The sequence below is a fragment of the Neopsephotus bourkii genome, unplaced genomic scaffold, assembly GCF_033783945.1.
Source record: "Neopsephotus bourkii isolate Nb327-2 ecotype Australia unplaced genomic scaffold, CSIRO-AGI_Nbou_v1 NB_1524, whole genome shotgun sequence".
Classification (NCBI taxonomy): Eukaryota; Metazoa; Chordata; class Aves; order Psittaciformes; family Psittacidae; genus Neopsephotus; species Neopsephotus bourkii.
In genome coordinates this window covers 75,697-90,365 of record NW_026902000.1, presented here as the reverse complement: position 1 = coordinate 90,365, position 14,669 = coordinate 75,697, and the positions used below count along the sequence as shown (strand labels likewise).

Here is a 14,669-nt window from a genome sequence, read left to right as displayed (position 1 = left end):
AGATTTTCAATGGAAGCAAAGACTACCTTTAGCAACATTAAATTGGATTATACAGGGCTCCAATGTGTCTGCTCAGCTCAACACCACCTTAATTAAAGGAAGTTCTTTACTGTAAGAGTGGTGAGGCACTGGAGCGGGTTGCCCAGGGAAGCTGTGAATGCTCCATCCCTGGTGGTGTGCAAGGCCAGGTTGGACAGAGCCTTGGGCGATGTGGTTTAGTGTGAGGTGTCCCTGCCCATGGCAGGGGGGTTGGAACTAGATGATCTTAAGGTCCTTTCCAACCCTAACTATTCTATGATTCTATGATTACCACCACAGCAACTAATTCTTACCCTATGAGAGTAACAGTCATGTGTTCTGGGATCCCTGAACTTGAGTGTAGCATATAATCAAAAACTACTATAAATGAAAGTCCACTGTAGAGCATACTACAAATAATAAAGATTAAGTCTCTGACATGCCACTCTCTTCCTCAGAGCTGTCCCATTCATCGCTACAAACTTTATACAAGAATCCCTTCTTTCAGTGACATGACAGCTCATATTACCTGTGCTATGCAGACCTGTGCTCACCATAGAAGCACTGCTGTGAGCCCCTCTCTCCCTTTATGCTCTAATTATTTCAGTATAACTCCCTCCTCCCCCCCCAGTGCTACTTCTTTGTTTAATTCCTTTGCAATGCCCTGGCTTATCACACAGATTTTCAATTAAATTAAAAGCAATAAAAACCTATTTTGAATTGTTCACTTATTGTGCTTGAATCGCATCACTTAACAAAATGCTTTGATGGAGTCCTCACTTAACATTCCTTCTGTCTCAGTGATCTTGAAGTTACTGAACATCTGTTTCACCCTTATCTTGCACTGAAATATTTTAGACAGATGTAGCTATAAAAAGTCATTGACCCTTAAGCCCTTAATTCAATTATTCCTATGAAACCTATAGTTTGTGCATAATTAAGTTAGAAAGAAATGTGGTCAGATAATGATTTTTTTAACACCCTGGGCAGAAGGGAACTCTTGTCAAGAGAGTGACTACAAAAAAAAAACAAACCAAAACTGTAACCTGGAGACTGGAAATTTCAATGTCAATTGAACACCCTACCCCAAAGAAAGAAAAAGGCATCTGAACCTATTATTGTGGAAAACTGAAGGGGTCTCCTGTGTGCCTTTGATCATTTTGCATGTCTTAATTCCTTTTTCCAGTCCTTTTGATTCTGAGATGTGCACTGACCAAATTGAAAGAAACAATCCCTTACTAATTACTCAGGTCTACTCAGCACTCCTCTCCCAACAGTTGAATACAGATGTGTGCACACTAGTGCAAGGAGCATCATAACCAGGGAGCAGACAGAACACAAAAAAAGCCTCTAGTACTAAAGGCAAAGTGCTCCAGAGTCCCATTTGCATCATGACTTGTGCTTTCTTGTTTCATACCCACACCAGCCCAGGTACACTGTAAAGTTCCTGGTCTCTGGGTAGCCTGCATCCTTCCACTGGCAATTATTGATTGCCTGTAGCCCTACAGAGTCCTTCTCACACTAATTTCAAAGTCAGCAAGAGTAAGATGAGCTGCTGGTAACAGATATGCATTTTCACCAAGCTTCATACCCTTCTCCCAAAGTCATTAGTTGGGTTTCTGCTTCCCAAACTGCAAGTGCCCCAATAAGTTTTATTGCTATGAAGGACAGAGTGGCACTAGGGATGATGATCTCCTGTTGCCTGTGCTCCACTCGAGAGAACTACATTTCTTCATGGCGTTATACTTGGCACTCAATTGCCTCCTAAAACAGAGGTAGAGCAAAGCACTTAAAATCAGGCAGTCATTCTTCCATATCTCTGGCACTGGCTCACCATCTCTTAGGGACTGAAATCGCTTACACAAAAGTAATGAGAGTTCTGCCATTAATTCAAGAGGCAACAGGATCAGCCTTGGAAATAGATTTGGCCTGCCATTAATAAAGGCTGCTATTCTCTTTACTACTGTGTATGTTCACAAACACACATACCCAGGAAAATAGTCACACCAAAGCCCTTGACACCGGAGGCACAGCCCTTCTGTAATGATTCATATGAAACAGATAATTGTTCAGTGTGCAATTACTTCCCCCTCCCCTAGTTTATATCTTCTTTACCCTTCCCTTAAACTAAAATTAGATACTTACTGATGCCAACAGCTGTAATAAGTTTAATAGCAAGTTCTGGGATTTCACACTGCATAAAGAAAGGTTCCAAAATGTAACGTCCAAAGGCCAATGATATCACTGCTGTGGCAGCAGGGCTAGAGTAAAAACAACAAAAAAAAAATCACAAAGTTAATCCACAAGAGATAATATCCTTATGGGATCATGCTTTATTATCACAGAACTGTGAATCATACTTAATATTGGCGGGTGCTTGTAGCCTGCTGTTATGTACTGTGGTCTCTGAATGTATCAGGGAACCATAAGCAGTTTAGTTTTGCTCAGCTGTTCTGATCTTGACAACAGCACTTGTTACCAGGATTATTCTTGCCAATTCCATGCTGTAAAACAGCCGTAAACTGAAAAGAAAGGTATCAATAGAAATCTTCATTCACTTGCTCAAAGTGAACATGGCCAGAATTAGCTTACATGAGCAAAATACCAAGCAAAAGTCATTGGGGAGTGAAATTTAGTGGCCAGTTATATCTCACCACCCCTCAGATACAAGCAAATTAATTTCAATCAAGCTGAGAATTCTGCTATATTGAAACAAGTATCTCAAACCTACTCAAAGCTGTTATTAAAATCTGAGACCATGCAACAAATGAGTGAAAATGGTATTTCCTAAAATGCAAACAGAATTTGTTTCTTTTATTGACTGACAACTTCCTAGCAGTGTAAGTGAAATCAAAATTCCTTGAAGCACAGAAAGCACCTACCATGAAAGAGAGAAATGTGAAGACATGTAGTTGTTGCCTTTACAAATTTGAAATACACAATGTTCATACAGCCTTTCTCTTTGAGATGAGCTAAACGTCTGCCACAAGCCTTAGCACTGGCACAGTTGACAACAAATTACCCTGTGTCTCAGATCAGACATTGTCTGCATATAACAGTTCCAGTGACCTGTTTGTGTTTGTGCTTGGTTTGGGAGGACACTTTCACCCTTCTCACAACAGCTGGTGGCTTCTGTGCTTCACCACACACACACAATAAAGACAAAAGGGATTACTATTCTGCCTTAAAGGATTTTTGTGTTAACAAGAGTCCATGCAAATTTATCGTGGAAAAAAAGGATCCAGAGCATTTAATGAAGTAATGCCTCACCTTAAAGAATTTGAATAGAAATATCATTGCTAAATATGCTATGGAACAGTGTAAAAATTCTGCAGAGAAGTTATTATTCTCCATCAGACAATAAAGGAATTTTTCACAGAAGAGTTTTGCCCTTGAAACAGAACTGACTTTCTTAGCATTATGACTCAACCAAAATGTCACGCATTGCATTGAACCAAACTGCAGAGCAGCAAAAACCAGAAGTTTCTTCCTCTGAAAGTCTCTGTATGGACAAATCAGGGTTGTGGCTTGTGTGTTCCTCACACATGAGGACTGTTTCTCTCACTGGCCAGCAGTTGGCTTTGCAATTTTTACCTTTGCTGAGGGACCAAATGTCCTCTGTGTTGGATTTACACAGACATTTTACGATTTTACCTGGGTGCAATATTTTTAATTTACATAAGATCACCAGGCTTCCTTCCAGATTTTCAACACTTCAAGCTGCCAAAAGTAGTTTGAAGTGTCCTAGATCAGATGAAAGATCAGATCTTTGGAGCTTTCCCAGTCTTTTTTCCCTCAGTCCCAGCTCCTTTTTCCAGAAATTGAATTTTTCCCTCTCATCATAAGACAGGCCTTTTTAAAGAGGCAGTTGCTGTTATCCACACCCCTATGTCTTTTAAAACATAGCTCCTAAATTATACTTCTCATAGCTGTGTCTCTCGCATTCACATATTTGGGGGTAGATGTTACTGGCAGCTTAGTCAGCCAGTGGAGGTGGAAGTTGAAGGAATGGGACATTTTCCTTTGGATCACAATCCTAAGGACAGGCTAGCATCCCCCTAACTACTGTGAGCTCAGGAGTGGGCAGGAAGGGCAACAGCAGCTTTCTTTGAAAGGCAAGGAGCACAAGAAACATCAGCTAAGGAGCAGGTATAGTGCCCCAGCACATACCACAGGTGAGTCAGTCGCTTGGCAGCTTGCTCTACCCAACCTATATGTAGCAACAGCTATGGGTAATTACTACAGCCAATGCATTTACATAGTCTTATTCACTGTTTGAAAACTAGCCTCTTTTTTCTTTTTCTTTTTTTTTTTTTTTTTTAAGGCATGTAATATACCTGCAACCTGACTTCTGGGGAGAAAAAAAAGTTCTTACTTATACTGGTCGAGGAGGAGCACAGTATAAGGTACATCTAAACTGCAGGAAATTCTGGCACAGTTTAATCAGTATGTGAGCAGAGTTTAAGTGTGTCCCGGACTATAAAATAGTGGCTAAAAAGATATTTGAGAACAGGATATGCTGAGTTTTGTTGTGGCTTCTTTGCCAGCCTCTGGGTGTGATAATCCTGTGATCTTTCAGAGGAAAAAATGGCTTAGCTGAGAAATGTCTGTGCAACTTCATCTATTGAAAAAAAACCTAGATACATATTAGTCCTTAACTTCTTGATAGCAGCAGCCAATTGGTTTACTAATGTAGGAGTCAGATATTAAACCCTACACAGAGCATCAGCAGCGCTGCTCTGATCATCACAAGTTTTAACAAGTACACCTTGCTTGCTACCTCTCACATTTGATGATTAAAGAATTCATTGATGTTCCTTCCCATGCAAGATGATTATTTACTGGGTGTGGGGCAGATCACGGTGACTAAGAGTGTTTTTGTGACATTCCTGGGACACTGTCATATGTAAAAAAGCAATAATTTTGCAAGGGGAGGAATTTATGAAACCTGGTTTCTTGCTGGTGTTTGTACCTATGTTCATAAGGTCTGCTTGCCTAGTAAGGTGCAAGTTAAGAGAGGGATATTTCAGACTCTTGTCTTGATCCTGGAATGTGTAATGATATAGATATGATCACAGCACTGTGATTCTCACAGTTTAAAAATAGATCTGCTTCCTGACTGGTTCTTCTTTTGTCAAGAAGTTAATAGGGTTAAGACCTCTGCTCTTTCATCACATGTGATGGATGTTACGGAGTTAATGCAAAGTTTACTTATGGGGGTGAGGATGTAAGGGACCATCTGACATACAGGATTACTTCCTCCGGAAACAAGATGAAGATCCTTGGATTCATAATGACTCAGCACTGTCTGTGTTTTTAAACTCAAATCTATGCTAGAACTTGTTGATATTATGTAAACATAGTCGTGATTTGAAATGAGGAGTGCACTTCTGTGACTAATTTGCTGATTGCAGAAGAGAGGGGAAAGGAGTGCTAACTAGCCTGAGGCAGGACTGGAGCATTCCCAAAGTTGTTTTATAAGTGAGTTGCCCCTGTTCTACCTGTAAGCCCTCCAGCCTCAGTGATACCATTAAAAAAAAAAAAAGAAAAAAGAGGGCCACATTTGAGTTTGCTTTAAAGGTCCATTTAAATTATAAAAATATATGTGACATGATTTGGCATCTTCATATTGTAATTCACCTATACAGTGTCAAGAGCTGCAGGAGTCACAGGCTTTCATGCCAAAACAATACTTTGGACATTCTAGATATGTAAAGAATTAACGCTGCTTTATTTGGCCAGTTAGTGCTTTTCATAGTCATCAGGATTTCAGCTTTCCAGCATCCCACAAAACCAAAAAAATGGGGACCTGAACTGACGTATGAAGAACACGTGGCACCCCAAACCTGAAAACTACTGGGCAATAGCTTCATCAGGAGTTATTCCTGTATCCACAGACAAAAGCAACTGCTCCAAAAGCCAGTGGCAAGGCTGAGAAAATATAAAGGTGACTTCCCTTTTCCACTATATGATATATAGACATGGATATTGGCATTACTTTTGACATTAATGGATATAGTAATCTTAGAAAAATGAATGCAAGTAGCTGAATTTGTATGGCAGGCAGTTTTCTTCCAATCATTTTTTTCTCCCCCATACATGCACATATGTCTCCTTGACTGTTTCAATGCTGACAAGCAAAATAGTGTTGTTGTGTTATCTGAGGTAACCACACTAAAAGAACACAGCTCACTGATCAAGGTATATTTGACTTGTTTTGCCCACCACATAGTGGAGGTTTTTGTTTATGACTGAAAAGTGTGTTGCTGTCAGAAAAACCACAGAAAAACCACAACAAACTTACCGAATGATGAGTAACTCAACCCAGACTCTCACAAAAGCCGGTAAGGGGCCAAAGGCCTCCAGGATATAAGTATAGTGACCACCAGATTTCTTAATGCATGTTCCTAATTCAGCATAGCAGAGGGCACCTGTGAGAATTAAAGTTTGGCATTACAAGAGATATCCAGAAATACCTTTCAAAACTTTTGTAGGCAAAACAACAGAGCTGCTGTGGTATCACAACTACTTTAGATATATTTTAATAACTTTTTTCAGGCAGTTAGGTAAGTTTTAATTCATTCAGCTAGGCTTGCAGTTAACAAGTACATAAACAGTACATGTATCTAGTTACACTTGGGTGAAAAGCCACTGGAGGAACTCTTTGCTATCAATACATTTCATTACTCATTCAAATCTCATGAAGAGGGACAACAAAATGCTGTGTCATGCCAGCTACCCCAGCTCCCCACCCAGCCATCACTAAGTGAAAGCCTTCTAACATATTTGCATGTTATCAAATGATGATCAATAGGTTACACTGCACATCGTATGATACATTTAACATGTGACCTACGGGTTCTAATCTCAGTCTTGTCTGATTCGGGTGGGCTTAGCTCGCAAACAGCCCATGTTTCTTTTAAGCTCAGAGCCAATTTACACAGGGTGGCATTTGCATGTTCTAGCTATTGAGCAGACACATGTTAGCCAGTCTTTGCCCTCTTTACCTCCTGTCAGAAAACAAGTAATTTCTGTTTTAAATAAAGCAAATACTCCTGCTAGTTCTTCAGCCTCTTTGAGATTAGCTCATTAAGTAGGTCAGCGGACCCCTCTGTCCCACTGAGTCAAGGCTGCGGTTTGCCACTCTGAATGGGGGCTTTGTGTACAGAACAAATAAACTAGCATTCTTCAGAATTTAACACTCTTCAAAAGTACACAAAATTAGTAAAATATAATAACTGCTGGCCTGTCATGATACGCAGGCCAGCAAAAAAACTTGCATTACAAATTTGTTTCCATCATGCTGATTTTTGCAGTTCAATCCTTCAAAGCAACGTCATGAGGAAGGAACGAAGTAAAGACTGGCAAGAGGGGTTATTAGTGTTATTACTATTTTGTTCCTTTTTATGCCTATACAGCTTAGCTCCAGAGGGAATTATTCCTCTCAGACCTTGCTCTAGCCTCCAGGGAACTAAATTTAAAAGGCTAAACATTCATCAGGTGTTCGAGTGGAGTGATCCCCATCCCCAGCTGCTGGGGGGCCTTACAAGCAAACTGTAAACTACCTCTTACATCCAGAAAAAAACCACTACGCATACATCATGACACATGGCATAAACTGGACATTTACTCTTCCTGTTCCTTTAGGGACCCCTAAGAAACAAGTATTTATGCTTCCAGCTTGACTGACCAGGCACCGGTGGGACAGTGGTTACATATCTCTGTGCCCTCCACGCAACCTATCACACAGAAAAAAACCTTCTATAGCCTTATTGGTCCTTAAGCTCCACTCCATGCCTTGACATCCAATGACAAAATCAGAAAAATAATAGCAATAATCCACCAGCCTCCCTCTGGATTAATTAGAAACTTTAAAGGGACTTACCAAAGAGCGAGAGGATACCACACACCGTCCAGACAGTCAAAGACATGCCCACACTGCCTGTGTTCTTCAGGATGCCTTTGGGAGAGATGAATATGCCAGCTCCAATGATAGTGCCAATTATGATGGATATCCCTCTCAAAAGTGTCACTTTCTTCTTCAGCACAACTTTTCCCTCCTGGGCTGGCTGTTCGCTGTCCATAGAGGGCAACCTGCCATTAGCATGCCCCTGAAAGTAGCTTCCATTAGAGACCGTGGTTACAACAGCTTTCCTATACATGCTACAGTGCCACCAGCACACTGACAGCAAGCACAGGGAAAAAAGTTTTCAGCAGAAACTCAAGACTTTTTCCCCCCCCCTGTGTAGCCAACCACTTGGTCTCTTCCTCTGCCCTCGCTTATCTTTCCAGCTGCTCCTACACACAGGCAAATAGCTCCTGAAGTGTATTTGAGCCTTTACTGCAATCAGAGCACTGCTCAGGAACACCTGCACTTTCACACTGGGAGCTGGTACTGCCCTATCATTGGGAACCAGCTCAGCTTCCGCATGGACTTGTATTTAAGCTCTTCTCATACCAAGTTACTCCAGCTGAATGATGATGCAAATTCTCCAGGTTTGCATCAGCCATTTGAGAAAACTCTGGCATTAGTCAGCATTTCTTTTTTTTTTTTTTTTTCCTTTCTCCTTTTTTTTTTTTTTTTTTTGAGCAGTAAGGGCATGTTTCACAGCTGACCTGAGGGTGGTGGGAAGAACAAAGCACTCCCAAGCAAGCCGAGCCAATCAAGCTAAACTCATCACCCTTAACACCCCAAGACACACTCCCAAATGTTTTTAAAGCAACTCGGAGCCAGAAACAAAAGCCTGCCTAAACACAAAGCTGGTCAGAGTGCAAGGAGAAAAGAAATCAAACAGGGTACGTCATCTCTGGGTCTAATCCAATTTCTTCCTTGAAAAACTCCTCTTGAAAGTTAAGTTTGTAGGGCTTAACTTCTGGTGTGGCAGCTGATCAGCTTCTCCCACGGCTCTATTACTTACCTGGAATTCTCTACAGAAACCTGTACCTACCAAAAGAACACATAAAATCCCCCTTGTTGCCCCGAGTTGCCTAGCAACACAACCAAATCAGCCTAATGAACACCCGGGGTTATTTCCGTGGTACAGTAATTTCCACACATGCTGTGTGTTTCTAGGATGTTCATAAGAAATGCCTCTACAACACTTCCCCTTCAGAAATATCATTCATGTTTACAGCCACCTCATGAATGTGATCTGGCAGGAGGAGGAGGAGAATATCCCAGAGCCTGGGATCTCCAGCAGTTCAGGAATCAGAAAGAGGGTTTTGTGTTATACCTAGTTCTTCTCTGACCAGATAAACAGGTAATCAGATGCATAAATACTTTTATTGCATGATTTGATCAATCAAATTCAAGCCTGAGAAATTAAAAAGGAGAGTTCTCATAAAACAGAGTAAAAATCAATAGCCTTCAAGCACTTGTAACTGGATCAAGGGACAGCCTGTGCAATATATGCCAAAGGGGAAAAAACCTTCGTAGCATAAATACTGCAGCTGCTTGTGACTTCAGATTAGATCAGTGCAAAGAGAAATTATTACTGCAGTTACTGCTCTTACTGCTTAATTAGGACCTAGGATTGAGGTGAGGAGAATCACAGTTAAAACATTTTATCATTTCAAAAGCAGGCACCAAGCTCTGAGCACTACAGTGCTTTCAAACTTATGTGAGAAAGAGATCCTGGAATATCAACACTCTGCAGCTGTAAACCTTCAGTGTTTTTAAAGCCTCCTATTTGCAGTCATAACTCACCCTTAGTAATTTGCACTGAGATAAAAGAAGGCATAAAAAAAAGCTTATCTGGTTTAAATGCACACAAGTAGAAACCAAAGTGATTACAGGTTTTGACTGCATACAGGTAGTGCTTGTCTATTTTCTGAGCACATCCTACTTCTCCCTCTATCTGCTGACCCCTCACTTCTCTGCACAGCTCACACTCTCATCCTCGCTGCTCCATGTGCCCAACCTTTTGGGAAAGCAATTGCCCCTCCAGCAGGTGCTGCAGGTGACTGACCATGCACAGGACCTCCTCTGGTCACCCCAGAGTCCAAACCAAGCCAGTTTTCACAGCACTAGTTACATGTAAACCCACAAGTAGGTGGTGTGCTGTGCAGAATTGCTTTCCCCTGGTAGTACATTTCATAGGCTGCCCCTCAATAAGATTATAAATGCCTGAAGGGAATAACTAGATGAAATCAAAACAGGAAAAAAGCATTAACCACAGAACTCTGTTTGGGCTGATGACTTCTGTTTTAATTTTCAAAGGCTGTTTAATGAAGAGACACATGACATCTTAAAATATCTAATACTTTAATCATTCTTAACTAATGCTTACACTATTTACATAGGAAGATGGGTTCAAGATCAAACCAAAAGCTCAGTAACCTCCCCGATGATCCTGAGGCAGTTCCCAGTAATCCAGCTATTCAGTATAAACACTGGACAGTATAATGGTTTTCAAATTCCATTTAACCACTCACCAGAAGAATGCATGTTTGCCATTGGACATAGCTATTAATGTTCTCCCATGAAAGGAGAAGGGTGCTTGCTTCTTCTGTAGTATAGGGGTAACACACATGCAAAGCTTAGGACCATGTTAAAATCCCAGTGAAATTTCTAAGTTGGGAACTAAGGAAAGCTGGATGCAGAAAGCTCTTTTTCCTAAATACTGGCAGCTTGCTAGTGATCACACTATTTGTAGCCTTCCTGGTGAGTACTGTTGTTATACTGCTTCTCAACACTATCCCCTAAGAATAAATGAAGAAGGAAGCACACTTTTTCTCCTTTGAGTTCAAGCCTTACTTCCACCCAGGACAGGGAATACTTATTTAGTGTTAGGAGATTATTTGTTGTATTCTGGAAATATAGAATTCTCTATCCGTTGAATCTATTCCTGAGGAGGGCACAAAACTGGAAAAGGGCCACGCTGTTTGCTGTCCCCCATTATACAGCATACTCACAAAATCTGTTCTGTTTTTTTTTGCAGCACAACAGCCACTTTCATTTGAATTATTCATCACAAAGCAAGGACCGGGTATCACTATGCAACTGCAACATAAAATGCTCTGTGCCTTTTCAGAGAGCTCCTCTGAAAGCAAAGGGCTCAACCTGTCCAAGACTCAGCCTCAGCACAGCCCTGTTCTTCCATAAAAATCCACTCTGAAAACAGACCAAAAAGATATAAGGAGCAATTTTCTCTAGATTGATGAAATTATTTGAAGCAATGTTTCTAAAAAAAATGCTCTGAAAAGAAACATTCAGCCTCTAATGGCATCTAGCACCTTGCACAACTTTTTATTGTTTCTTTCTAGCTGGTGGGGGTTTTTTTTCCAAATCCATAGACATTTTCTCCCAAACATTTTAAAACATAACTGAGATCATAACTGTGAAATGGTTCCATTTTGAATCTCACCATCCACTGTAGCATCCACTGTCTGTTTCAAACTGAAATTCTCACTAGCTTTTAAGTCCTCCCACTCTCATACTCTAAGCAAACAGCTAAACCACTAGCTGAAGGGGTCAGCTCCCCATCAATGCTGGTTGCCAGAGGGCTCTGACAATCAGGACTGGCTGCATTGCTGGGACCTTTCACGGTGTGTAGAACATAATTTTTTGGAACCTGCACTGCACTACTCCAGCAAATGAAATACTCAAGCATCACAGGGAAACAACGATACTACAGTGTTTCACAGGGTGAACATGCCTGACACGGGGGCACCCCTGTTTTTCATATTAGTAGAGATTGTGCCACATACCTGGGACACAGCTGAATCTCTGATTCCAAAGAAGCTACAGTTTTGATATTTCCCCTGAGGAGTGCTACAAAGCACACACACAGCATTCCCCTTTATGGGAACACTACAACACACACAGAGCAAAGTGAAGCACCTGAAATTCAAGCCTGGACTTGAGTTTCCACTTCTCAAGCCCACAGAAACTCCGTAATTTCTAGGTGTAGTGAGCATACCTTAACAATCCTTCCAGGCATTTGTGTATCAGCTTATTGAATCGAGCAAATCCAAACAGTCACAAGCCAAGCCTCCAGGCCACACATTGCCACACTGACTGGAGACTCGGGAATAAAAAAGGAAGTGTATCAACACTGAAGAGGCGAGGAAAGCCCCGAACTCTTTTGTGTGGGTAGCATGGCATGAAAATGTTGTTTAGGAAACTGAACTGAGTCTTGTCTGTATAATGCCTAGCTGTTTGTGAGACTCAGAAAGCAGCCCTGTAAGAAGGCAGTAGTCTGGTTTCAAATGTCAATGAAGGGCAAAAATACCTAAAAGTATTTGACTCATGTAGACAATCTAACACTGAAAAGTTCTGACTGGGAATTTTCTGCTCCTTTTGTAGTGTTAAGAAAGAGTTTAACTAGCATTGAAGGAAAAAAAATAAGCCTGTAAGCAATTTAAGAATTAAGGTGTCATCAAGAATTAAGTGTGAATAGTAACATCATGATGTTTACAAAAACCTCTAGATTGAGACTAGGTTTTGAAGTTATAATGCAAACCTAGGACTTTAAGAAGATTAAAACAAGTTGTTATTGTCTCTACTACAGGCCAAAACTTTAGTTAAAAATGGAATTACTGAGAATGTTGGGGGGAGAGTGTTATTTTGTAGTCAGAGATTCACAACTTACTTGCTTAGTTATTTTGCATTCCACTGTGTGCAGGATACAAAGAAGATATTTAGAGGAAAAACAAACAACAACAACAACAACCAAAAAAAAAAAAAAAGGGAAAAAAGAAAGAAAAAGGAATGAAATACACATCCAGCTCAGAGGCTTTCAAAATAAAACAAAATCCTATAAGAAATGTGAAAGCAATTCAAACGTTAGCTTTTTGTGTTTTCAGTAAAAAGCTTCCTACAAAATGCCTATGCAGTCAGCAAACAGAAATCTGGTTCCAAGAAGACTGCAGGCGATTATAGCAGTTTAGAAGGCAAATACTTCTGACAGTTTCCCTGTCTCCATTTGCTGATAGCTGCCAGTCAATTTTCAGCTGGAAAAAAAAAAAAAAAAATTCAGAAATAGCTCCTCTTTTTCTTGTTATTAGAGCTTTATTCCAAAAGGTACTAGGATTTCTATTGAATGCTGTGACATTTTAATTACTTTTTTTTAAGTGGACAACAATCATTGGTACCACACAAGAAAGCTCCACATGTAAGAAGCCAATTCTTACTGAAGCCCTGTGTATGTGAAAACATGACTGTGCTTTATACCACCTCATTTTTCTTATTGAGAATATATGCAATTATAATCTAAGCAATGCTGCACATAAATATTATTCTTGAGTTTTCTGTGTTTGCATTTCTCATCAGCAGAATGAGACAACAAATTCCAGAGTCACTATGTTATTGTTCCTCGGCTTTTGGATGCAAACACTGAGGTACCCCACAGCTTTCAAGAAATCAAGTCCTCAGGGTAAATTTCCATCAAAACTGCATGTGCCAGATACCTGGCACAATGGCAAGATTGCTGTCAGCTTCAGGGAATCAGGATTTTACTTGAGCTGTCTCAGGCTAGGCTAGGCATGTGAACAGAATTAAACAGCACATCAGAAAAAAAAATTAGGATTCCTAATTTAAAAAAAAGATAGAGGCAGAATTAGCACCAATAATGTTTTCTTTCATAGCTCCCTTCTCAATTTTCCTGATGAGAATTCTTCACACTAGATAAAAAGCTGGTAATGTGAAGAAATCATTTAACAGCAGCCTAGATTATCAAATTTAGGTCCCATTACTTAGTTACTCCTTACTCACTTTTATTATATTTTTAATAAAATTTGCACAATATCATGTGTACAAGAAACAGGATCCTGGAGCATTTGCCTTACTCCTCTATTTGTCCAGGTACTGTACTTGATGCGAATCATGCTTTTCCATTATAAATCAAATATTTCTTTTTTAAAGAGGGATACTTATAAGAAAGCACAGGTGCAACAGACAGATTCAGCCACTGACTTCATTTACTGAAATAATCTACCCAAAATCTTAGAAAAGAGAATTTCAAGAACTTAAAGGATTAATTTACTCTTCATGGGGAAACCTTTCAGATCACTTGTCTTAGTCTGAACTCCAGTTCCTTATTGCCACCCTTAACAGAGGTCATCCTTCTTTCCTGTGAGGTTTAGCAAGCTCATTCCCCTCCTCTTGCATATAACAGACTAGATGGAGCACACACTCAAAGTTACTTGATTTTTCTGAAACATAAAACTACACTTGTACCCAAGAATAATTGTAATGGGATTTTTAGTTCTCATTCCCCTCTCAATCGCCAGATGCAGCAAAAATTTCATCTGTGAATTTCTCTTTTGGTTCATTTAATGTAGTTTTTTGTCTGGAGACCAAACATTTCTTGGCTGTGGCCTCTTGCAGGTCACAAATGCAACTAGGTCAGGCTCCAGTCAATAAACTGCCAGTGGTTAGGGCTGCTTTAGCATCTGCGGTGATGGCACAGCATGTGCATTGAGACAGATGGAAAGAAGCATCTCAATTAGGGGTTGAAGTGGTGACAGAGTTTACCACAAGAAGGGATTAAACTGCAAAAAAGCAAAAGCACGTGTGTGCAGAAATGCTTCACTAGTGATTGGTGGTCAATCATTCACACTCATTGTAATTTAGCATTGAAATGCAGCCTATGGGTCCTGCAGGGAATCATTTTATTGGCATCTAAATGCACACACTATGTCTTCTTGAA

The 14,669-nt window shown here is 40.3% G+C and overlaps 1 protein-coding gene across 1 annotated transcript in view; it reads right to left on the bottom strand.

The window, feature by feature from the left end:
• Nucleotides 1–11,724, bottom strand: part of SLC7A11 (solute carrier family 7 member 11) — a 67,262-nt gene extending 55,538 nt beyond the window's left edge. Inside the window, exons 1-3 of the mRNA XM_061369928.1 lie at nt 7,904–11,724; nt 6,323–6,449; nt 2,164–2,279 (exon numbers count right to left, since the gene is read on the bottom strand). Of these exons, the coding sequence (XP_061225912.1) occupies nt 2,164–2,279; nt 6,323–6,449; nt 7,904–8,180 (520 nt within the window). The 5' untranslated portion in view covers nt 8,181–11,724. The remainder of the gene's footprint in view (nt 1–2,163; nt 2,280–6,322; nt 6,450–7,903) is intronic.
• Nucleotides 11,725–14,669: the final 2,945 nt, after the last annotated feature.